Below are 25,996 nucleotides of genomic sequence, written 5' to 3'. Positions count from 1 at the left end.
GGAGAGCTTCACCGCACCATGTCGCCTGTGTCCCTGGGATATAGATACAAGTCAAATCTTCAGCTTCAACAGGCTCATCCAACTTATCATCGTCGTCCATACCAGCACCTGCCAGACGGGCTGGATCGATGTTATCCGGGCCGTTATCATGTAGCTTCAGCTCCTTACGATGGAAAAGCTCGGTCGTGATCTTCCTCAGCTCAACAGCGAAGATCTGCCCAGTCTTGCACTTGGCCTGAACGCTGGTGGATGCTTAGCAATCGTCTCTCACCGCCAGCTCAATTAGGGATTATGGTGATCGCAACACTTAGCTCGTTGGCGTCTGTGACATCCCTGCTCGAGAAGAATTCCGTGACGGTGTTCTCTTGCAAACCTGATTGTTGTATCGTATTGAAGTGAAGTGTTGGAGACATATTCGGAATATGGAGAGAGTTAATTCACGATAATAGCGGAGAAAATGCCATGTCCGGGCTCAATTTGCATCCCTGCTCTGTGCCTGAGAGCATTGCATTCCATAAACGACGGACAGAGTTGAAGATGGTTCATGAAGAAAGACTTAGTAGATACTAGTATTTATTTCTCAGTGAAGCAACTCAAGAGGTCCTTCAACGGCTTCAATTGATCAGTAAAGCAAGTTCGTACCACGACCTCAATTCTCAAGCCACCAAGAACTACTACATTGTTCTTCTACGGACCAACATGGATGTAAGCAGCCCAGATTGCCGGATTGCCCTCGCTGCGAACTGCATAGTCCTCCAAGCCCCTAAGACTGTTGGATAAGTCTCTGTCACCATTGAACCAACTCACTGCGTTTCTCGCCTCGCCTGGATTCCCACGGTCGACAAGTTTCATGTCAGCTCGTCGAGCACGCACTTCACGACTTTCGCCGCTTGTTTTCTGTCGAAGAAGTATCGCTGCATTGTGCACTCCCAGTGCTACAGATTCATCGGTCCACCCGCGCTCCTGGATCGTTCGATAAACTTCTGCAGCCGCATCCGCTGAACATTCATCGTCTATCATCCAGAGGGACCCCACGACGTGCGGAAAGCCTGCCAGCTGACATGCATTTACAAGATGAATCGACTCGTCTTGAAGTCGCTCGGCCTGATTCTCTCCTGTAGAACACGCTGAGAGATAGGCAATCCAAGGTGTTTTTCTAGAAAGATTTATAGAAGTTAGATTCTCGACAGTCAACGGGTTGTCCATCCAGTCTTGTAGGAGTAGGCAACTTTGTGAAGGATCGAGGGGGTCCGAAACGCCATGTCCAGCAAAGTGGAATATTGTGCACTTCTCAATATGGTGTAGGATATCCTTTTTGCATGGCTGTCTCAACTTCGTTCTTGATATGTCGGCTGACAAAATATTATCTAACAGTCTAATTTCTTCTCCTGCAAATCGCAGTCCCGTGGGGTTCAGATTGAAATGGGCAGGTGTGGTGCCCATTGATACGAGAAACGCATCATGAGAAGGTTTCGACATTCTCTTTTGCCTGGAGCTTCGACGGGCATGCAGAAGCCCCTTGATTGAGGTGCTGTATGATGAGACAACGCGGTCAAGTACTGTTTTCGAGCAGCCCTCGGAGTGGTACCCGGCGGCATGAAGTGGCAATCGACTCAGAGCGCCCACTGAGATCCACCAGACATGTGGCAAGCCTTCATCAGAAACTGGGTGTTGCAAGAAGCCAAGTCTGTCCAAAACGGGCTGCGCTATGTTGTCCCATAGTGATTCAAGCAACCGCAAAGAGACAGGACCTTTGGTCTCCAGCTCCGAAAGTTTGAGATTAGGAAGGGGTAGAACTTCGATCGCGCTAGATGTAACAAGAAACGCATCACAACGCAAGCGACTAGCGTTGATGAAAATAATGGGTCCTGGAGAAGCTGCTTCTAGTAGCTCTTGTGTACCCGGTGGAAGCAGAAATCCCTGAAACCCAGGTTGAGACCGAATATCGGCGATCACTTGTCGAAATTGGCCATCTACTTCTCTTCTTTGTTTTGTCTGAACCTCCCAGGAAGGCGTGTGGCCCCCAGGTGTCAAGAGCGGTGCTTCATGGGTTGGAGAATCCAACCTGTCTCGGAGAGCCTCAAATCTCTCTGCCAAATCGGGATGCGCCCTTTGCAGATCAGATATTTCTGTTCGAGTCTCCAACAGCAGACTTGAGATGACGCCACGACCGACTTCTAAGAGTCTTAAAACGTCATTGGGCGAGTCACCTGCCTCAAGGGCAGTTGCCGCCGCATCGGAAGCTATATGCGCAAATCCTGCTAGCATATATTGCTGGTCCGCTGCTTTCAGTGAGCGAGGGCTCACCGTGGAAAGAATGTTTATCGCTTGTTTCGCTAATATACTTGCTTCTTTCCATCTGAACAGGGCACCCAGGATGCCGAATGCCCACCATGCTGAAGTGATGCGAACCGAGGGGGGCGAATTGTCACAATCCCATGATTGCAGATAGTAGTACAACCTTTGCTGGAGATCGGGAGCAGAGCGGGTAGCTTCAAATCTATGCCCATAACATCCCGCGAGGATGGCCAATACGTTGGCACGGTCGTGATGGTCTTTGGGGATCAACTCAGACGCTTCTTGTGCGAGGTCAATGGCCTTTCCGATATCCGTGGATGATTTCCTGGCAAGATATCGTGTTCCAAGCCAGTGCCCGAGGTTACACATCCGCACAGCACGCTCTGGTAGATTACTCAAGGTAGAGTCTACCGCTTCCTGGAGTGAATCAATGGCTAAGTCGAGGTCTTCGTTCGAGCGAAGATGCGCATATCTCGAGCCTAGCCAATTACCAAGATTTGTCTGGTATATTGTGTAGTATGGATGGTCCTTTGGTGTGATGTCTATGGCGTTACGAAGCACGCTCACCGCGCGATTGATGTCGTCAATTGAGCGAGTCCGGTGGAAACGCATACCACAAGCGCTGGCAAGATCACTGAAAACAACAGCCCGCCCAAAGTGATCTTGCGGCATGAGGTCATTCTTGATCGCATCCTCGAGAATGTCCACGGCTCGGTCAATGTCGTCCAAGCTGCCTGTGCATTCATGTCGCCTGCAAAGGAAAACACTGAGGTTGGTGATATAAAGAATTCCGTCGTGGAAGGATTTGGGAGTTTCATCGACGCATGTACCGAGCGCTTCAATGGCTGCGTTCAGGTCATGCATTGAGCCTGTACGATCGAAACGCCTGCCCAGGCAGGTTCCTAGAGTGCCCAACAATTCGGTCGTTGTAGGGTCACTCTGAAGTGCCATCTGAATACCGTCATTCACCACTTTTATCGAGCGGTTAATGTCATCAATAGATCCTGTACGTTCGAATCGGCGACGAAGTTGTTGTGCAAGATTTTCCAGCCGGTTAGGACGGTTGCGGTGGTCCTGGGGAGTGTAGTCCAGGCAAAGCTCCGCGGCTTTGACGGCCGCATCAATATCATCTATTGAGCCGGTACGGTCGAATAGATAACCCAAGCGGTTTGAAAGATTGTTGAGCCGCGAGGGGTAACTCGAGTGGTTTTCAGGGGTCTCGTTGACGGCAATTTGGGTAAGTTCGATGGCTCGCTTTAACAAAGGCATAGAGTCATCGTGTTGCGCCCTCTTCGTCAGTATGTTGGCGAGTGTATTTAGACGTGCTGCGCGTGTGTAATGGCCTTTGGGCGTGAGTTCAATTGCAATATTCAAGAACTCGATGGCCTCATCTAGATCTCCAGGCACGCCACTGCGATCATAGCGTAGACTGAGTAAATTTCCAAGATTGTTGAAGATGCCAAGGCTTTCTGCGGGATCGCTATTGAATCCTGGAAGGTCCGCGCTCCGAATATTGTTTTCGGCAACCTGCCTGAAAATATCAATAGCGCGCGCGAGGTCGTTCGCAGACGGTGACTTAGATGCCATGAACCGTTCGCTTAGACATTGGGCGAAGTTGACTGAGCGAACCACGCGTCTAGGATGGTCATGGGGCGTGTTGCTGGCAATAAGACTCATGACATCGACAGCAAGGTTGTGGTCGTCAATTGACCGACTAAGTCGATACTGACTAGTGAGAAATCCGGCCAGCTTTTCCAACTGACCGGCGTGATGATGATCGTTTGTCCCGGTAGCCTGAATGCCTTGTCTTACAAAGGTGATGAGCTCTGGGTTTTGGAGTATGACTGTTCCGCTTGAAGATTGAAATCTCTGATCCAAGGCTGTAGTATTGTCGATATACGTCTCAGGGTTGTCCATTGGGCCAGTTGAAGAGAGAGCTTCGACATCAGACGCATTGATGACATGTATCTCGATCTCCATCTTCCAAACCGTGTTCACCCATTCTCGATGTTGCGCGAAGGGGAAAACCCCGACCTCTACAGCTTCCGAATGACGCAATGACTCCAACCAAGCTTGAACATCGTTGCAATCGTGTTGCTCCTTTGGCAAACCGATGACCCATTCATTTGCGTGGCACTGAATGGCGCTCACAGCGTGTTTATTTCTCTGAAACTCGAAGAAGTCCTGCTCCTTAATGTGATCCTGAAGAATTCCGAAAGCAAACCACGTGTGAGAGATTTCATGAGTTCCGGTCGGTTCAATGTCGCTGTTGCAGAACCCTGAAAACTCTATAGCATTAGCGATTTGGCAACGTATTCATCCGGCTTGCGCGCGGCTGACCTTGATCATGGGACCAAATCTTGACAAGTATGCGTTGTACGCTTTCGGGTCCGAGGGAAAAGACAAGATAGGGCTGCAAAGGCGTGCTCTCGTCAAAATGGGCGAGCCCAAGACGACTAAATTTCCTTGGAGCTTGGAATGCCATGTCAAGTAACTGGATTTGGGTTGTTCTAAGATGTTTTGGAAATGAGACTCTTGCAGAGAGAGAATCACGGCCACTGTTTCACAGAATGACGAGGCACCGGATGTACGCTAGGTGTCGAGATGGGTAAAGGCGCGGGGTTGGAATCGGAACACAGCAGCTTGGCAATTCACGTTTTTCTTGTCAGAGAGATTGGCGCGTTACACCACCCACCCAACTGTGGGTGTTTTGCGGCAGGCTGCGTAAATACCACCAACTGTCATCCACTCAAGGTTGTGGATGGCGTGGTCCATCTTCGACCTATCAACCTGATCATGCGCAACCCTTGCATAGTGGGCTTTCATGGTGCTACCTAAATCAGGCTGTGCAGCATGCGGTGCCTATTGTGCTGGGCTCGGTGGCTGTCGTTTCCCGATGTTATTTCAGATGGAGTGGAGATCCATTATTCGTACTTGAGGGATATGATGCTTGAGGGGTATGAATTTGTCTCAGAGATGGGCTTCCTATTGACCAATTCAACCATGCGTGCGTGATCTGAGGCGTCGCTCGGCAAAGGAATATCTCCAACGAGGTGTAGCAGCGTACCTTATGGTGTATCTTGCAGCCATCCAAATTTGCTGCACGCAAGATGAGGCGAGAAGCACGCTGACAAGGATGAAGTAGACATGGTGTGCAGATATGGTTTTCCATAGGTGGTCCCAGTAAGAGGAGACGAGGGGTGGCTGGGGCTCAGCAGGCAACCGCATTGTCTCCGGGATTTCCGTCTGCTGCTATGAGAATAAAAATCACCTTTCAGCCGGCAATAGCGCGCGATCATACACGACAAACAAATATGTCTTCCCGGATGCTTTCGACACGAACACCGTCATCGCGATCACAAATTTTAATTTGATTATTGAAGGACGCTGCCGGCTCTTTACGTAATTCATTTGATCGTACCTTGTTGAACAGGAAAGGAACATGGCACCGTCGAAGCGTGCGCTGCTCATCGGGAGTCCACTGCATGGTCTGCTTGGAACCGGAAATGACCTCAAGACTATGTCAGACCTCCTAGAAAGCCACGGGTTCGACGTGGAAAATGGTGCGTACGTTACGAAACTTTTCCGCGACAACGCCACCCGACAGAATATTCTCGAGGCTTGGGAGGCCTTGATCCTCAATACCTCACAGGGCGATGCTGTTGTCATCTACTACTCTGGGCATGGGGTTTGCGTCAAATCGGACGGCACACGCGAAACATCCGGAAATCCGTCTCAGATTCAATTCATTGTACCATACGACTTTGATTGCTCCCTGGACACATGGAAAGGCATTTCAGACGGCGAACTCTCTTTGTTGCTCCGGAAAACGACCGAGAAAACGAAGAATGTTACATACATCCTTGACTGCTGCCATTCTGCGCGCGCCGGCCGCGACCTTGCTACTTTCTCAGTGCTACCAAAGGCATTCAGTCTAAGCGAAGTTCGACCAGAAGCTTTCAGTCTGACCGGCAGGTCATTGTACACTGATCTTTCGAACATCATGAAAGACCTCAGACTGGCTGGAAAGCTAACGGAAGATCATCTGGAAACCAACCCTCATGCTGTACGCATAGCTGCCGCTGCGACCAACGAGACTGCCTGGGAGTACCATGAGAACGGTTATAATCACATGGGTCTATTGACCAAAAACCTGGCCAAAGCCATCATGAGACCTAGTAAGCATAGGTCTTGGAGGGATATTATGCTTGAAGTAAGCACACTGGTGGAGCAGGACTACCCAGAGGGCAAACAGCATCCACGTTCTGCGGGACCTGACAACCGTACACCCTTCTCTTTGACAACGACAGTTACAGGGGCATATCTTGCAACGATCTGGGATGATGAATACACAGTTATTGGGGGAGGTCGACTTAACGGAGTTCAAGTGGGAGATATCTACACGATAACACCTTTTGGATCACACGGTCAGTCTGGAGAGGAAATTACGAGAGCTACCGTCGTAGACGTCAACGCTTTCGCGGCTACGATCAGCCCAACCCCCAAGCCTTCGGAATACGGTTCCAGTGAGGAACACATCATGGGCCTAGCAGTTCTCCATCAACGTCAGAATCGTTGGGCAGTCTCTGTTTCCGAGAATATGCAAGGGGTTGATTTACAGCTTCATCGGTCGGTCTTTCTCAAGCAATCTGCATCCGATGAAAACCCTCTTGTCACACTAGACCGTAGGGGAAACACAGTCTTTCTGTACAGTGGCGAAGGATTACAATTGGCTGAGGTGCGGCTCAATGACAAGATTACTCTGAAGAATGGCCTGAAGAGATTATTGGATAAAGCCAGAGACTATGGCCAAGCCCAGAACATTCAGTTACTGAGATCGGGAACGGGAGAAGAGGCTTTGGGGGCCAATGTGGAGATTGAGCTGGGGTTAGAGCGCAGGGGTACAAAGCAGGTTCTATTGCGTCGGAGCGAAGTGTAAGTCCAAGCCCATCTTTGCAGTTTGGGATCAGTTGCTTACAAGGATATTTCATTAGGTCGACCAAGACGATGATCGATCGTGTGCCTGTACACATCGACGAAAACGATCGGATGTATGTCTATGTCGAGAACAGAAGCAAACGCGATATTTTCGTGAATGCATTCAACATAGACGCTGCTGGCAAAACTACCCTGGTATCCAAAGCTTGGGAGCGAGGAATCGACATTGGTCCGGGGCGTTCACAAACTTTGGCGACGAGGGCGTATCCGCTTCGAGGCATACCACTGCAGTGGCCTAAAGGGATACCGAAGCATGGATATGTCGAGGAAAGGATGGTTTTTGTGATCACAAACAGAGAAGTCGATTTGAGAGACCTTGATGCAGCCACGAAAGCATATGGTCGTCGAGGTACAGAGAGGGCGGCAGCACAAGATAACGGCATTACTCCCTACGATGTTGAGCACGTCCGATATCATCTCAGGCCATCATCTCAGCCGTATTAGCAGGTTTATGAGGCGTCAATACACCATCGAGTCGATCGACAAGGATATCCTTTTGTTCATGAATTTCTGTCAAAAGTCGACTTCGGAATGGGACGTTGGAGTTATCAGCAAGCAAGTACTCCCCAAAGGACCCGGCTTATTATTACGATGCCGAGGACTAAACATACCTACTTATCATCAGTTTTGTTTTTCGCCAAGCACTAATGGTTCGCGATAATTCTGACACAATCTATGAGATGTGCTTTTTTAAACTTTGTTTGTTTCTTGCATGTTTGTGTGTTTGGTTCATGTTGTCTTTCACCACTTGACTCAGGATCAAGTTGACGATTCATGAGTTTGTTATTGACTTCGTCCTCACCGGAGATGAGTGAGATTTTACGCCGCTTACTTACTAAGACGTCCAGTCTATGCAAACCGGGCTGCGCCCCTAGTGAACTTGAAAAGCGATCTGACAAATTCCATCGCCACTGGACTCACCGCGAGCAGTTTTACGTCGTCTTCAATTCTTGGCATAACTCCACTGTGTCTGATATCCAGCTCGCGACCCCTGCCTGTTCGTTTGAAGTCAAACGTCGCTGTCACACAAACTAGAGACTGGTGGGTCGTCTGAAAAGGAGCCTCAACATCAATGAGCCGCAAAATACTGGAAAGATCAGTTTGAGCTCGTTTGTTTTCCAATCATTGTAGACATGAATCACACACACATCAGATAGCACTGGGTTTTCACGGATGAGAAGCTCATCGTGCTCAAGTAGCCTTATATGCAAGTCCCCATGAACAATCTACAGACGCGCTATTTGCCCGTGGGAAGACCGTCATGATGCTGCATTTGACTCGGCAGTTGGGTATTACGAAGCAGTGCCTCAGTTCAAAACCGTTGCGTAAGTGCCCAGGGACGCCTGGTCTGCATTATGGTCAAGCTCAATGATCCGTGCGGTCTGCGGGCAGACCGGTGGGACGTGTGCGAGCCGCATCCCTGCTCACTTGATCGTGCGTTTCATCAAGCGGCTTGCGACATTGATATAAGACGACAGCCAACCTCACAAAACTTTGCCGTTGCCTCCGATCTACATCCCTCAGCGCAGCGCAGTTTTCCTTCAAATATCGTCCCGATGCATCAATCTACCGTCGCCCTCCTGGTGAGCAACGCCCTGGTGGCTTGGGCTGCGACTCCCTCAGGCTTTCAACCTGCGTCCAATGTCGACCTGATTGTGGCCTATGGAGACCAGTCGGCTCTAAACGGCGTGGATCTGGCGAAGAGTCGTAAGTGCTAGGGAACCACAAGACACGAGAAAGACTCGGACTAAACGGAACAGTCACACAACAGGAGCCTACGTTCGGTACGACCGAGCCGTTGACCGGAAAGAGCTATGCCATCATCATGGTTGACGTCGATATTCCGACCAACAATCCCCCGCAGACCGGCACCTTCCTGCACTGGGCCCAGACGGATCTTACTCCCGTCGCCCAGACGACAACAGTCAAGCTGAACGACGGCGAACGCACCATCCACACTCTGACGACCAACTCGGCTGCGATTGCGGACTATAAGGGCCCCGCGCCACCAGCAAGAGTGCCCCTGACGCATCGCTATATCGAGATTCTCGTCGACACCAGCGACATCACGGCAGAGGGAACCGCGGCGCTCCAGACCCTGTCGACCCGCGGAGGCGTTCAGGTCAACGACGTGCTCACCCAGGCAGGACTGGCAAACAAGGTCGTGGCCGGCAACTTCTTCACCGTCACCAACCCCGGACCCGCTGCGAACGCTGCGAACTCGAGAAAGAGCAACAGCAGTACCACCGCTCCCACCGGAGGTGTAACCCCGTCAGCGAGGCCCACAAACATTTCCATGGGACAGAAGTCAACAGGGTTCTCCACCACGACGGTCTTGAGCGCGGCCGCTGCCGGTCTCCTGGCCCTCTTCGCCAGCTCGTTCTAAGCGCGCAGGTTGGGCCGGTGGACACGATGTGTTGGGCTGGAGGAATTTTCTGACGCCGGTATCGCCAGAGGAGAACGCGCGGCGCGCGTGCTGCATGTTGTTTCTGAGCGTCGTATATCGTCTCAGGTAATTCATAATACAAGCCAAGTTTCATCTGATTGTCGAGTGCGTGCCCCCTGTTTCACAACGGCGATGACACCGAGAGGCACGGACCGCCGGAGTGGGGCCGGCAACGGCGAACGGTAGACGGACATCGTCCGAGTTCGCGCCGAAAAGGATACTTAGCTACCTGAATTGAGGTGTGTCAATTATCCTTGCATTAGTTGTTGTATTGGCTCTTAGCAGCTGCCCCTTTACAGCGTCATTTTTGTCTTTGCGGTTTCTTTTTTCATGCTTATTTGGGTCTGCAAATCCATTCTTCCCCGTGATATTGAATGCGACGAAAGTCTCTGGAGAAATAACGGGTCTTTACATGTCGATAATGTTGTATCTGCGTTCATCCTTCCGATATCAGTTTACAACCATGATCATGCACCTGTCTCATTCGTTAGTTCAGTAGGAGGATCATCATCTAATAGGTTAGTTTCTGTCCTCAGTGTGTTTGTGCTGATTGTGACCCCGCATCTGAAATGTCAAAAGTGAATACCATGAGTGTATGTTGGAGACAATCATGAGCTCGGTATGACCTTAATCGAGACTGAGTGAATATTCGATACATAAATGCGCCATTCAATATGTTGCATCAGCTGCAGCAAATGACCACAATCATTATTATCCTTGAGAAATATCTGATTGCCCAAAAGCCTAGACAGGCCGAGTTACCGGGGGAACTTGACTGGCTGGCGATTTTCATAGTCTAACAACAGCAAAATCTGTCAACTTTCCATCTAGGGGCATTGGGTGGAATCCGTGAGTGAGAAGTTGTCGAGCAAGAAATCGGCGACAGCGGGGTTGGCGGTGTCGGCGCAAGAAATCGCAACTTGAAACGCCGGGTTGGCGTTGTAGCCCGAATCTGGGGTGTAAATCTGGTCCGACAGTTGGTACTCACCTGCGGGCGTGTTGCCCACTGTGATGGTATTTCCCACTGAATATGTCCCAGACATTTGTAGCCTCAACTGGCAGTTGCCGTATGCTCCGGTCTGTGTCAAAATACCCAGCCCGTAGTAAAACTTTAGGCGGTAGGGCCTGCCGACTGTTAAGCCGACAAGAATCTGCGCAATAAATCCAGATTGAACGCCGGAGTAGAATGGAGTAAACCTATGTCAGGGGGCGAAATGATGAGTATTTTGAAGAACAAGTGGAGTTGACCCAGAAAGCAGTCACGCATATTTATTGCCGTCCTGCGGGTGGTCGTACACACCGACAACGCCGGTTTCAACAGTTGTTCGATAAAGAATCCAGGGGTTCGCACCATCTTCAAAGCTAGGATTTTGAATAAGGTTTACTGGCACGCAAGACGAACTGCTCGATGTGCTTGACGATGTAGTTCCCGTAGAACTTGTGGAAGTAACCGTAGACGTTATGGAGTTTGGTGATGTGCTGCTTGACGATGAAGTGCGCGATGACGACGAAACCGATGATGAGGTGCTTGACGGGGTAGCACTTGTAGAACTTGCGAACGTGAACGTAGACGACGAGAGGCTTGACGATGAGCTGCTTGAAGATGAGGTGCTCTCTGATGAGGTTCTTGATGACGAGATGCTCAACGTCGAAGTGCTTGAAGATGGCGTGTTTAATGATGATGTGCTTAACGACGAGGGGCTCGACAATGATGAACCCGATGATGACGTCCTTGAAGAAGATATGCTTAGAGATGTGATGCTTGACAGTGTGGTGCTCGTCGACGTCCTCGATGTAGATGGTACCAGGTCACTAGTTAGAGAAAGCCGCGAGAGTTCAATGCTCGAAAGTGTGGTGTTTGAGAAGTTGAACCTGGAAGAAGTTCTGCTTGAGGCGGCTGTGGGGTCATTAGATGGCGTGGGTACGCTAATGGGTATTGATAATCTTGAAGACGTTGAGAGGACTGAAGGGCCTGGGGTATCAAGAGTCACTGATCCCGAAATACTCGTGGGAATTGCCACGGAAGCAGTGGTGCTACCTGGGTTGACCGAGATTCTAGGGGTTGTGGATGCGTCTGAGCTGACTACCGCCGAAGGAGTCGATACAATATTGGAAGAAGCCAGGATGGTGTTACTGCTACTGCTTGTTGTGGGTGTCACCAAAGCCAACAAGAACTCGAATTGAAGGTCGTTCGGAATCGATTGGGCACCCACCAATGCGACCGCAGCGCAAATGGCGGCCAAAACCCTGTGAGAACCCATATAAGAGAACTGATCGAGGAAATGCGCCGGCCAAGGAGATACTTGGCGGTCTTCCGAAGCGGCTGTATTTAGTATCCGAAGACTTCGTACGTTGAATCGTGCGTCGCTAAGGAGCCAATCCCTGATGTTTGGGATCATCGATTATGCCTGCCGGGATTGAAACATAGATCAGGGCTGAAATGATGCCTGCAGTAATCGTTCGGTTGTTTACATCCCAAAGGCAGCGGCAGGAATCTGTCACACGCGGGATACCTCTGAGCAGGCGTTTTCTCCCTCAGAGTTTTAAGACATGACGGGGCTCCGACAGGCTGAGCTGAACGGGTCCATTCCTCGCTTTCCCAATCAACATGATAATCAGTGTAAGGAAAGAATGCAATGTTATCTCTCTATTGTACGCTCATGTTTTCACAGGCCGCCCCTGATAAAGCCAAGTCAATCCCCACGCCAAGGACGTGTCGGTCGCGCCTCGGCACAGGAATGGCCTCGGCCCGCTCTGTGAGGGCTATTTTCATCTCAGCGCTGGAGCATTAGGTCCGTGGATGTCTGCTGGGGCTTGAAGCTACTTGAAAGTGGAAGCGGAAGTTGAAAATAAGCTTATTAGCTTGACCTTCAAGGGTGCCAAGACACAATCACAAGCTGGTGCATAATTGCCCTAAACTTGAAGGAGGGAGAAAAGCGCCACTCACGCATTACCACGCACTTCTCACCCGAAAGCTTCCCTGACAAGACGAACCGAACAATGTTCCGCGAAGACATGAACTCCATGTGTCTCCAGGATCCCGTTTTCCCAACGACGGACAGCACCGGTTGATGAGGAACATAGTGATCGTCGCCGGTAGCAATGTCTGCCTCAAAACATAATGTCACGACCTCTCCACAGAACGCCTACTAGGGTTTTAGCACCCAAAAAGATTTACGTACCTGCATTGGAAGTTTAAAAGGGTAGGTGGCCTTCTGCAGTTCACTTTTCTTACACCAAAGCCGACTTTGGCCAGAAGCAAACAACAGAAAACGAGGGTTTCTTCTACCGCCAGCTCGATCACATCTCAAAAGCGCAAGCGTTCGACATAGGCAGTGAGTGGTGGGGAGGTCAATCTGGCGTCGCAACGCTGTCCTTTTTCCCTTCTAACTTTTTTTTCGCAGTTTACCCATGCTTGGTAAATTGAACTTGCCTATGAAAGCCTCCTGCTGCTACTTTGCACTGCATGTGGCTAGCGTTGCCAGGTTGTCATGCATAGCACAGGCGGGTCGTCCCGGGTCGGTGTGGTCTTGCAGTTATCTAAAATACGACACATCAGAGCAGGCAAATACTTCAAATGTTCTGGGCATTGGGACTTCATGTGAATTGCGGGGGGGAAGCAAGGTTGTGTGGATCGCCTCAAGGGCGATCGTTCTTGGGGGTTGCCATTTTTGACTTGACTTGCATGAGCTGAGAGATAGGGTCATGCAGCGTTTGCTTACCTCAGCCTATTCGTGCTCGCAATATTTCCAGCGGTAATTAATTTCGTTTTATTCAAGACAGACGACCATCTTCGGTGTTCGAGGGCCATCACGTCCTGCTTAAAGATCTTTTCAGCACCTTCCAATCACTCACTCATCATCCTGGTCTGACCTTCTACGTCATGGCTGCCGACACTTCCGACGCCGTGGCGCCAGACCTTGTAGGCTGGACGGCCGGGCCAGAAACCCGCGGTACTCTTACGCTTGTCTGGAGCTGCGTGATTACAATTTTCGCTTGCACATGGACTGTGCTACACCTCAACGTCCCTGGTCGAGATGAGGGTCCATCGACGATAATATTGCGCAAAATCAAGTGGATGGCTATCAACATTCTTTTCCCGGAGTTCATATTTGCTAAAGCGGTTTGCGATCTGCGGCTTGCCCTCGAGGAACTTCGCGAATTCGATGAACTCGAACGACAAAACGAGCCACATGGGAGACAACTGCTCGGCAAATGGACTGTTTCTGATGCATTTAACAACTACGATTGGTCCTGGGAGTTTGAATATCCACCACTGGCAAAGTGGCTTTATCGTCTGTTGCGCCTCAAACCCCCGATACCGTCTCCAAGCCCCAAGCCGCTCCCTGGATGGGTATCCACGGTTTGCTCGTTACTCCATTCCAAAGCCATGCCATCTGAGAATCCGAGCGATATAGAAGCACAATCTCGGCAGGATTTAGATGTTCACAGGTGCTCAAACAGAAGAAATCATCTACCAGACTCAAAAGAAACAACGAGCACCCAGCAAGATTCAAGTGCAAATTCTTCGAGAGCACAAGCGAGAGCTAGCTTATGTCAAAAGTCACAAGAAGACTTGCGGCCTTGTTGGCAAATCGTCCAGAAATGGACTGTAGTACATTCGTACTATGCCCAGATGGGGGGCATTTTGTACCCGTACTCCCAAAGCATACCCTCAGATACCATGCCTCGTTACTATTGCTGTACGGCATCCATGCTGACTCCGCGATATGTGTTTATCCGCAAAACAGAGCAACCTCTTTTCAGTCACATGGTACTAGGGGAGAAAGACATTGGGGACAAGAGCAAAGCAGATTGGGTTCTGAAAGGAATCGCCATTACCCAGGTCTCCTGGCTCATACTGAGTGTGCTTGCCCGCAGGATTGTGGAACTTCAAATCACGCAGCTGGAAGTCGCCACGATTTCATTTGCTGCTATGGCAATCATCACCTATGTAGCTAACTGGTGGAAGCCAAAAGACATTTCCCACGCAACCATTCTACAGACCCCAGCATGCGGTGCTACTTCGGGGATGGATTTACCGCAGCCTTACATGCGCACACGATCATTCATGCTGCGCATTAAGTCACCAAAAAACGCTGTGGAAGAGGCGAAGAACATAGACAACATGTTACAACGAGTTCCGAATGATCTAGTGTCTATGGAGGACAATAGTCCCACCGTTTTCGTTCTCATGGCTATCTCCGCACTTGACTTTGGTGGTTTGCATTGCCTAGCGTGGTTCTTCAAGTTTCCTTCCCAGATTGAGCTTCTTTGCTGGAGGGTTGCAAGTGTCATTTCGGCTGCGCTGCCTGCCATTACCGTAGGCTTGAGCCTTGCCCTCCATTATGTGGTCTCTAGTTACATCGACTTCCGACTCGTAACACCGCTTTTACGCAAGCTTGAACCATTGACAGAGCTACAATCAGAATTTTGGAAACATATTACACACCCGAAGTGGAAGGAATGGAGTATCGATGCCCAGATATATCTAGTAAGAAATCCCACGGGTTTGAGAGACTGGGAAAAGGAACCACCGACAAACATATCAGCCGGCGAAACAAACTCCATGGCCGGCATGGGGTATTGGGATTATAGAAACTTTTCAAGTGCATTGAACAGATTTCTACATCAGTGGGAGGATGCTCAACAAATGACTCCCTATGCAGCACGCACCATGCGTAAAGCATGGTTTGAACATGGTTCTAATATGCAAGAATGTTTAGAAACGGAGGGGATTCTCGACTTTTGGCAAGAGTATGAGAACCATATTAGAAGCAAGTACGACATCTACACTCCAAATATTCCCGACCCAACTTACATCACCTTTATTCTTCGAGCTTATCAGGAATCGATCAGAGAAGGCCGGCGATGGGAGAGTGTCCGGGAAGCATGCGACAAAGCATCACTTGTCCTTACCATCGTCAACGGCGTTATCTACACAGTTGCCCGCTTGGTCATTCTTGTCCTTCTCTTTACCTGCCTCAGAGAGACACCAGCTGGTGTCTACCAGGTAACCCCTTGGCTCAACTTTCTCCCGAACTTCTCTTGAACAACCCGATCTGTCCTTCGACAAGCCTTCACAGGGCCGATACCTTTGACTCGAAATATCCTAGTCAAGCGACAAACTATGGTTACTGAGAGATAACAACTTAGCGAGGAGCAGCTGGGTATTGAACGGTGGATGAGAGCGGAGTAGAAGAGACGCATTAGCATGAGTAGTGTTGCATAGGGTTTCTAAGACTGCCTGTAATCTCTGTTTTATGGTTGTCGCGTAGTAGGGGTTGTAGAAATAGGTGAAAATGGGGTTAATCTCTTGGAAACAGGGATATAAGGCGAAGGTGTATTAAATACACTTATATTACATAAAGCTATAAAGCTATAAGTAGCTAAATAGCTATAATATACCCCCCTAACTTTATATCTATAATATAAAGCTATAAAATAAAACTATATATAAACGAAAAGAGGTTTATTTACTTTACTCTCTAATAGATAGTATATTAGTATTACTCTATTATAATCTCTACTAAAAGTAGTCTCTATAGATTAGCTTTATTATTATTTCTATCCTCTAATAAGCTAATACTACTTTACTATAGTCTCTACTAAGGGTAGTTTTTATAGATTAATATTACTTAAGTAATAAGATCTAAAGTACTACTCTATTATAGTCTTTACTAAGAGTAATCTTTATAAATTAATATTATTTTATATAACTATATCTAAAAATAACTATAGTAATACTTATAATAGATATAATACCTCTATAATTTATTTTTTACTTTAGAGCTAATTTTAGAGATAGCTTTATTTTAGCTTTAAGAGTGCTTTTAGAATAGTCTTTTTTTTATTAGCTATAAAGTAAGCCTTATATTTAGCCTGTTTGCTTTATAATACTATCTCTAAGTAGCTATACTTTATAGCTAATTATTAGTACTTTCTACTATATAGATATTTTTAGAAATTATTATTTTTATAGCTTCTATTTAAAATAGAGTTACTCTATATAGAGTTTTCTAAAGTTATAGAGAGGGGAAGCTTTAAGTAGCTTCTAAGTATAGTATAGATATTATATTAGCTTTCTTAGTTTATATACTATAATAGAGCAAGGGAGAAAACTTATTAATTATATTAAACGCTCTACTCTAAGTAGAAAGCCCTTAAAAACGCCTAAATATTTATATATCGATTTTCTAAATAACTATAAGAGATATAAAAGTGAATATATAAATATAAACCTAACTAACTTATACTTTATCTATATTTTTCACTCTCTTTATACTTTAAGTTATATAATCTTTTAAGAGAAAATAAACTATTAAGAAAAAGTTTAGTAGTATTATCTATATAGTATTCTACTTTATCTTTACTTTAAATAATTAAAGAGGTATAATAGAGATTAAAAAAGAGGATAAAAATAAAGCTAACTAAAGCTAAAAGAGCTTAAAAATATCTATTCTTATTTAATTTTTAAAAAGTAAGAATTAATAAATTTTTTCTATAAATTAAGTTAAAGAAACCTAAAAGCTCTTCTAAGAAAGTAGTTATTAAAGTTATTAAAGAAAAATAGGAATTTATATAAAAATAAGTATATTTCTTATTTATTTACTTTAATCTTTTTTATTATAAGCTAATTAAGCTTCTATCTACTTATATAACCTTTTTCCTCTTATAATAACGCTTAACGCTTATAAAAATATTTATCTACCTCTTTTCTTTTAAGTTAAAATTACTAAAAAATTTTAAGTTTTCTACTTCTTTCTATATATCCCTTAAGTTTTTTATATATTATAGAAAGAAAAACTTAATTAGCTTTACTTTATATATATAAAATTATATTTAGTTCTTAAAGCTCTTAAACTACTAACTTCACTTTAAGCTAAGTTTTTAGCTATCTTTTACTCTATATAAATAATATCTTTATTTTCTTTTTATAATTCTTTAGTATATTATATACTAAATAGTAAGTATCTTTTTAATATAATTAAAGATAAGTAAAAGTTTTAAAACTTTATCTTCTAAGTAATATCTTTAATTAGGTTATCTTATATTAAAAAGAAGTTATCTAAAGTATAATTATTTAGTTTAGTAGTATTTTTAAGTAAATTAAGCTTTAGCTTTTACTTTTTAACCTTTACTTAATATATACTTTTTTAGAGATTTTCTATTTTAACTTATTAATTCTACTTCTTTTTAATACCTTTAATAAAGTAATCTCTTTTTTTAATATTATCTTAATAAGTTAAAAGGTTTAGATCTCTATTTTTAATAAAGTTATCTAAGTTATAAATATTTAAAGAAGTAATTAGGTTTTTTTTAGTAATTTAGATTAAATCCTAAATAACTAAAGATTAATTAGAATAAGCTAAGTATAGCTTTTTAACTTTTTCTTTAGCTTAATTTATATTAATAGATCTCTAACTTTTATTATTTCTAGCTATAATATCTATAGTATTTACCTATTTATTATAGGTCTAATTAAGTTTAGCTTAAAATCTCTTAATATTATTACCTTTTTATAGCTTAAATTTATTAATAATAAGCTAAACTTAATAATTAAGAAAGAGTTTATAGTAGTTATCTCTTATAATCTATTTTTTAGCTATATATTATAACTAAGTTATCTCTAAGTTATAATTTCCTTTATAAAGTATATAATAAATAAAATTAGCACTATAGAGGTTATATTTCTAAAAGTTATTTAATAATTTAAATTAGAAGTTTAAGATAATAAAGGTAGTATAATTAATAAAGTTTTATATCTCTATTAATATTTTATAGATTTTATATTAGTTTCTAATAAGTTTTACTATATCTTAGAAAATAGTTTAAGAATAGTTTAAAATATTAAAAGTAAATTTAAAGTCTTAAGTAGGGTTTAAATAGAGATATAAGCTACTTCTTTAGTTAATAATTATAATTAAAAACTAACTACTTACTTTATAAGTCCTAATAAAGATAATAAAGTCTCTTTTTTCTAAGTAATTTTATTTTTTCTTATAAACTTTTATTATATTATCTTTAGTTTAAAAAGTAAATACTATATAAATCTTTATATATCCTTCCTTATTAATATTTCTAATAGTAAGTTTATAAGCTAATTTAATATATTTAGCTTTAAGAGGGTTATATCTCTAAAAGAATCCTAAAAGGTTATAAAAGTTAAGAAAGTATCTTTTTTAAGTCTCTTAACTCTATTTATATTATTAGTAATTATTACTATTCTTTCTAAATATATTACTTTATTACTTAATTAGTATTATATTTATAATATCTCTACTTTTATATATCTATCTAAGTATAAAGTAGTTTTTAGAAGCTTTAAGTTTTAATATATTTAAAACGTTCTATAGATTAATTAAGGCTTTAATAGGCTTAATTATATTAAATATAATACTAAGAAGGCTATTTTTAGGATAAATAAAAAAGATATAATAGCTTTTTTTAATTATTATATTAACTATACTAAGAATATTTAGATCTAAGTAGTAATTTAAAGTAAAAAGGTTTTTAGTTCTTAGAGATCTAAATACTTCTCTAACCTATTTAGTCTTTATATATTTAACTAACTAATCTTTATAAAAGAAGTAAATATAAGTTTAAAAGTTCTTATAAAGGTCTTTAATATTATTTATATCTTAGATATTCTTTTAGATCTTATAAATAATAAGAGAGTAAAGAGGGCTTAAAAGAGGAGAAAAAGTAATAGATATCTTAATATTTTTAGTTATTATAGAAGAGAAATAGAAGTATAAGAGGTTATAAATAAGGCTAAATAGTTTTATATTATAATCTTACTAAGAGCTAGTAGTTAGAAGAAACTAAAGAGTTTATAAAAAGGTGTGTATTACTTAAGAGGAAGTTATCCTCTTAAGCGTCCTTAAATTATAAGCTTATAAAGCTTATACTAATTATATAACTTACTCCTTTAGTAAAGCTTATTAAGAGAGCTATATAAAGTAGAAGATATATTATAAAATAAATTATTATATACCCCTTTAGCTATAAGAATAACTAAAAGTACTTTATATATATATAAAAATATTTATAAACTAAAAATATTATATAAAGACTAATTATATATATAAAATTAGAAGCCTCTTCTTAAAAAAGAATAGCTTAAAAGCTTACTCTTTATAGTACTATTAAAAAGACTTTAATAAATATTTTTAATTTATAATATATTTAGTTAGCTTTATAAATATATAAAATATATTAACTTATATATTTTATATTTATAAATAAAAATAGTTAACTAACTAAAAAGTAAATAAAATAGAAAATTTTTCTTAAAGTATATATAAAACTTTTTTTTCCCTTATATAACTTTTTATATTCTTATAAGATCTTATTTTTTATTTATAATACTATAATAACTTTTCTTAAAGATTATATATCCTTTCTAAATCTACTTAAGAGTTATTTCCTATTTTATAAGCTATTACTATTATATTATTTTATAATACTATATATATATACTATCTCTAGATATAAGCTAAATAAACTATAATAGTAAGAAAGTAAATTACTTAAGCTATTAGTAATACTTATAAGTTACTTAATAAACTTAATAAATACTTTATTTTTCTTTTTTATTATTATTACTAATAAGCCTCTTTATAATCCTTAATACTTATAATAAAGCTTATAAGGATTTACTTTAAGAGGTTTATACTTATAACTATCTTTATAAATACCTTCTTAAAACTATTTTTAATAATTTTATTAATAGTTATACTTATATTATTAATAAGCTTATTTATTAGAAACTTATTAATAAAAATTTTACTTTTAAGAATCTTACTCTTAAGGAGCTAGCTTTTAAGAAACTTATTCTTAAGAGTTCTATTTTTAAAAAGTTTTTAATTAAAGATCTTATTCTTAAAGTTATTCTTATTATTAATAATAAGTTTAACTTTAATTAGATCTCTTATAAAGATTTATAAACTATTTTAAATCTTTAGCGTTATAAAGGTTTAAATATTAGCTTCCTTTTTTTTTATAAGTATAAATATATTTTAAAACGCTTCTTTTTTAGTAAAAATAAAGTAATTATTCTTTATAAGGATAATATTATTAAAGAGGAGCTTAAATTTATAAAAAATATATTTTTTCTTTTCTTTTTATAAGATTATTTATTAATTTATCTCTAAAATTAGCTCTATATACTCTTTTTAAGCTTTAGAATTATTAAAATAGTAATAGTAATATATCTTTTTTATTTTAGAAGTAAAAAAGTAGGTTTAACTTTTCTCTTTTATATATTTATAAGCTAATTATTTTTAAATATTATACTTATTTAAAAAAGAAAAAATAGCTATAACTATAAGATTAATAAGCTAAATAAAGTAAAATACTTTAAGTATATTATAAATAATAGTTATAGTAATAATTATATATATTATTATTATTCTTTAAATCTTAGTTATTATAATTTATATCTTAAGAGCTATTATAATAAGTATATAATTATCTTTCTTAAAATTACTATAGAAGTTAATAAATTAAATATTACTATTTATAAAATAAAAGTTACTTATATTACTATTAAAATTAAAAAAGCTTAAAATATAAGTTTTTATTTTATAAGTTTTTTATTTTATTTATAAATATATAATATTTTTCTAAAGTTTATAATATTTAGAGATTTATATAGAATAAGTATAAAAATAGCTATTTTATTTCTTAATATTATAAAACTTCTAAAGTTTATAATTAGTTTACTATTTAAGAGATAGCTATTACTTAGAAGTATTATAAAACTATTAAAAAAAAGAAAAAGAAAACTCTTTAAATAAAAAAAACTTAAAAGAAGTTTATTTCTTATAAAAGTATTTATTCTTAGAAGTTTTAAAATCTTATTCTATTTAAAATTAAATAAAAGCTTCTAAATAAAGTATTTTTTAAATTATTTACTTCTTTAGTTTTTTATTATATTACTCCTCTTTTTATAGCTATCTTTTATACTATTTAGTTTTATAAATATTATAATTTTTAGCTAAGTTAAATTTATTAGATTAATTCTTCTAAAAATAATAATATTACTCTTAAGTTACTATTTTAAGTTTATTAATAGATTTATAAGAATAAATATATCTTAAAGAGTAATAATTATTTTATAAATATTTCTCTAGCTATTTTTTTAACTTAATAGGTTATTTCTATTAAGTATTTTTAAGAGTAGTTTATTTCTTATAAACTTATTATTAAGAAGCTTTATATTAATTTATTTAATATAACTTTCTCTATTACTTCTTAAGAGATCTATACTTCTTATAAGCTTATTTATATTTTAATCTCTATTATTATTAATAATCCTCTTTTTAAATTATACTTTTTAATTTTAGCTACTTTATAAATTAGAATTATTTTATTTATTTCTTAAAGTAGAGATTTTATTACTTCTATTTAAAGTATTATTTTAGCTTATATTTATTTAAGAGAAGTAATTTATTATTAGTTTACTTATATATTATAATTTATTTTTAATTATTATAATTATTCTAAGAGGGATTTCTTAGATATTTATAATAAAATTAAAGTATTATTAAGAGATAGTAAGATTTCTATTTATAAATAAACTATTATAGTTAAGAACTTAGAGAATTTCTTTAATATTAAATAGTTCTTTAATATAGATCTTTCTTATACTATTTATAAGTTTAATAACTTATATTAAGCTTTTAAATATATTAATCTTTATAATAGTTTTAGCGTTTAGTAGATAACTTATTTAGTTTAAGGTTCTATAAGGTTTTTAGTTTTATAAGAAACTTTTTAAGTTTTATAAATAGTTTTCTTTTAAGTTTTATATATAATAAAAGAAATCTTATTTTATTTTATAATCTTTATAAATATATTATAATTATATATATTATATTTATAAGATTTAAGAGTAAATAAAAATATTTAAACTTTACTTATAAGAGATTTTTTATAAGTTTATCTATAAGTATCTTATTTATTAATATATAAGTTACTTAGAAACTTCCCTTTTAATACTTCTATTTTAACTATATATTATAAATATTAATATACTTTAAGTAAATATTTATTCTCTCTTTATTACTTATAATAAGTTTAATTATTTATTAGTTATTATAGTAAATATTCTATATATTATTAAGCTTAAGTTTAATATCTTTAAATAGCTTCTAAAAAGCTATTATCTCTTTTACTATTTCTATTAAACTTAAGAGTTCTATTTTAATAGTTAATATTATAACTATTATTTATCTAGTTATATTTTATTAGATTAGTCCTCTAAATAATATTATAAAGTATCTTTATAAGGATTAATATATTACTTTATTATCTATAAATAAAGTATTTATAACTATAAGTAATATTTAGGTATCTATTTAAATACTTATAAACTTACCCCCTAAGATATTAAAGTAAATTATAAGGTATTAAGTCTTATATAAATACTATATAATATATCTTATAGTAGCTAGATACTCTTAAGATAGATTTATAATAAATTAAGATAGAAATACTATTATAAATATAATATCTACTTTAATAAATATAGCTATATAGAGTATTAATCTAACTATTTTTTAAAAAGTCTTAACCTCTTATAATATTATTTATTTTTTATTTTTCTTAAGTTCTACTTAAAGTAGAGAAGTTAATAAGTAAGTAGTATATTATAAGTTAAACTTCTAAATAACTTTCTTAATATATAAGTTATAGATTAAAAAGATTTTTTAAGCTTTTTAATCTCTTATAACTCTTACTCTTAAGTATTATTTAATATCTCTTTATTTTTTAATTTTATACTCTTTTTTAATCCTATTAATAACTTTATAAGCTTTATTCTTATTATCTTTATAAAATAAGATAAGAAAATTATTAATATAGAATATAACTATAACTTTTTAGTTAGGGTTTTAAAAGAAGTAGAGGTCCTCTTTTAAGTTCTATAGATTAAATCTCTTAAAAATAAAGCTAAATTCTTTATACTATAAAAGTAATATATTTTAAAGTTTATATAGAGCTTTATTTAGCTTAATAATATATTTAGTAAAGGAATCTAAGTATTTTATAAGTTCTTTAATACTTTAAAGTATCTTATAAATAATTAGATTTCCTCTTTTTAGTATTTTTATATTTAAAAATATATTAATAATATTATATTAATATACTTTATAATTAAATTATATAGTAATTATTATTATAACTTAAAAAGTTTAAGAGGTAAGTATTATAGTATAAATACTCTTAAGATCTTTTAGTTAGAAGTTTCTTTTTATAATAATTTAAGCTTTTATATTTATAAAATATCTATCTATATTTAGTTTATAAGTAAAGATTTATTTTAAGGGGAGGGGTTTTAAGTATATTTTTAAGTAGTTTAGAATCCTCTATATCCTAAAGTTAATAATCTTCTTAAACTTCTTATAGTATATAGTAATAAATAACTTCTAGAGCTATTTAGGAAGCTTTTTAATCTCTTTCTAAGTTTTTAGGAGTAATAATAACTAAGTATAATATATCTTATTAAATTATAATAGGGGATTAAGAGGAGGTTTTAAGATTAATCCCTTATAGATATTATCTCTTAGAAGTTTAGTTAATTTAGCTTTTACTATTTTATAAAATATATAGTAAAGTTTTTTATTTTCTTTAATAACTTTCTGTTTTTTTAATATATAAGATATAAAGAAATTATTTTATTCCTACTTATTAAATATTAAGTTTTTATTTTTTAAACTAATAGTATTATTAATATAAATAATAAAAATACTTTTAAGTTTACTCTAAAGATTACTTCTTTTATAAAAATAAATCTAAATATAAGTCTTTTTTATATATAAACGCTTTTTCTTTAATTTAGAGGTTCTTTTTTATATATCTTTAAGGTTAAGTTAATCCTTAAGAAGAAGTAAATTCTTATAAAAGCTATTTATATTTATTAATCTAAAGTTTTCTATATCTTTTAATAAGGATTTTATTCTACTAATTAATTTTAGATTCTCTTAAGATTCTAAAGTATTAGTAATAATATTACTTTTAAAACCTCTATTACTTAAGAGCTTTAAAGTTTATTTAAGAGGGTTATTTCTAAATATCTAACTAATAAGTTTTAAAAACTACTTAAGAGTAAGAAAACTATATTAAGTTATTTTAAGTATAATCTTCCTATTTTCTATACTTTATAATAACTATTATATTATAATTCTTTTATTAATTATAAGATTATTTTTATCTAAAATATTAAAGCTTATAAGTATATTAGAAGCTAAAAGTAATTCCTCTATCTCTTTAACTATAGCTTTTATAACTATTAATTCTAATTTTTCTTTAATATCTTTCTTTAAGAAAAACTTACTCTTATTAAAAGTAATATTTTATAAAATAATTACTCTCTTAAGTATTAGAATTTAGATTTTATAGAAATTATATATATTAAGTATATACTTTATAAGATATCTAATATAGCTATATAAGATTACTTTAAACTCTCTTCTTTTTATCTCTCTTTCTCTTTCTCTTTTAAAGATATATACTTTATAACTATAAGTATATATCCCTCCCTAGTGAGGTTAAGTTTTAAAGCTTTATAGTATATTATAAGCTAATACTTATATATTAAGATATCTTTTAAATTATTCCTCTTTAACTTTATTAAGAGACTTCTAGTTTATTAATATATAAGGATTTATATTATATAGGAAGATACTTATAAGTATTAATTATTATAAGCTATACTTATTATTAATATCTAAGTAGTACTATAAACCTAAGAGAATTCTACCCTTAGTAACTGTATTTACTTAACTACCGCCTTATACCTATTTTTCCTCTATATAAGGGGCTTCTTAGAACCCTCCCCTCTTTAGCTTAGATTCTTATAATTAAAGCACCTCTAAGTTAAATAAACTAAAAGCTAGCTTTTTATATATCTAAGCTTAATTTAAATACCTACTTTACTAATTATATAGAGTAATAGATAGTAAATAGAAAATAGAGCTAATTAAGCTAAAAGTAGCTAGCTTAAAACTAATATTAATAAATAAAGAGGTATTTAAAATAATCTATATAGCTATTAATAAGCTTAATAACTAGTTTAATAACTTAATAATCTTATAATAGATTAATAATAAGTTAGCTATAGATCTAATATAAATAATAATAGCTAATAATATATTAGTATTAATAATATTAAACTTTATAGTAACTCTATTAGTATTATTACTAATATTACTACTACTCTTTAAACTAAATATTACTTAAGAAATAAGT

The 25,996-nt window shown here is 37.4% G+C and overlaps 4 protein-coding genes across 4 annotated transcripts; 2 read left to right on the top strand and 2 right to left on the bottom strand.

Annotated features, from left to right (window-relative positions):
* Window positions 1-687: 687 nt before the first annotated feature.
* Window positions 688-2,268, bottom strand: CGCS363_v008003 (uncharacterized protein; the record flags this gene model as incomplete). The annotated part of the gene is made up of 1 exon (XM_036639852.1): window positions 688-2,268. The coding sequence occupies one exon, from the start codon at window positions 2,266-2,268 to the stop codon at window positions 688-690; it is 1,581 nt and encodes a 526-aa protein (XP_036494972.1).
* Window positions 2,269-5,740: 3,472 nt separating this feature from the next.
* MCA1 (Metacaspase-1) lies at window positions 5,741-7,309 on the top strand (the record flags this gene model as incomplete). Its single annotated transcript, XM_036639851.1, has 2 exons — window positions 5,741-7,233; window positions 7,303-7,309. 2 exons carry the CDS (start codon window positions 5,741-5,743, stop codon window positions 7,307-7,309), a joined length of 1,500 nt encoding a protein of 499 aa, XP_036494971.1.
* Window positions 7,310-8,852: 1,543 nt separating this feature from the next.
* FT (Protein FLOWERING LOCUS T) lies at window positions 8,853-9,682 on the top strand (the record flags this gene model as incomplete). Its single annotated transcript, XM_036639850.1, has 2 exons — window positions 8,853-9,003; window positions 9,057-9,682. The coding sequence occupies 2 exons, from the start codon at window positions 8,853-8,855 to the stop codon at window positions 9,680-9,682; spliced, it is 777 nt and encodes a 258-aa protein (XP_036494973.1).
* Window positions 9,683-10,569: 887 nt separating this feature from the next.
* On the bottom strand, window positions 10,570-12,404 carry CGCS363_v008000 (uncharacterized protein; the record flags this gene model as incomplete). Its single annotated transcript, XM_036639849.1, has 4 exons — window positions 10,570-10,939; window positions 11,006-11,104; window positions 11,145-11,530; window positions 12,399-12,404. The coding sequence occupies 4 exons, from the start codon at window positions 12,402-12,404 to the stop codon at window positions 10,570-10,572; spliced, it is 861 nt and encodes a 286-aa protein (XP_036495210.1).
* Between the last annotated feature and the right edge of the window lie 13,592 nt (window positions 12,405-25,996).

This window comes from Colletotrichum siamense, assembly GCF_013390195.1.
Source record: "Colletotrichum siamense strain Cg363 chromosome Unknown KSG_Cg363_contig05, whole genome shotgun sequence".
Taxonomy (NCBI): Eukaryota; Fungi; Ascomycota; class Sordariomycetes; order Glomerellales; family Glomerellaceae; genus Colletotrichum; species Colletotrichum siamense.
Note: the sequence above shows the minus strand (reverse complement) of the source record. Positions and strands in the feature narration are given on the sequence as shown.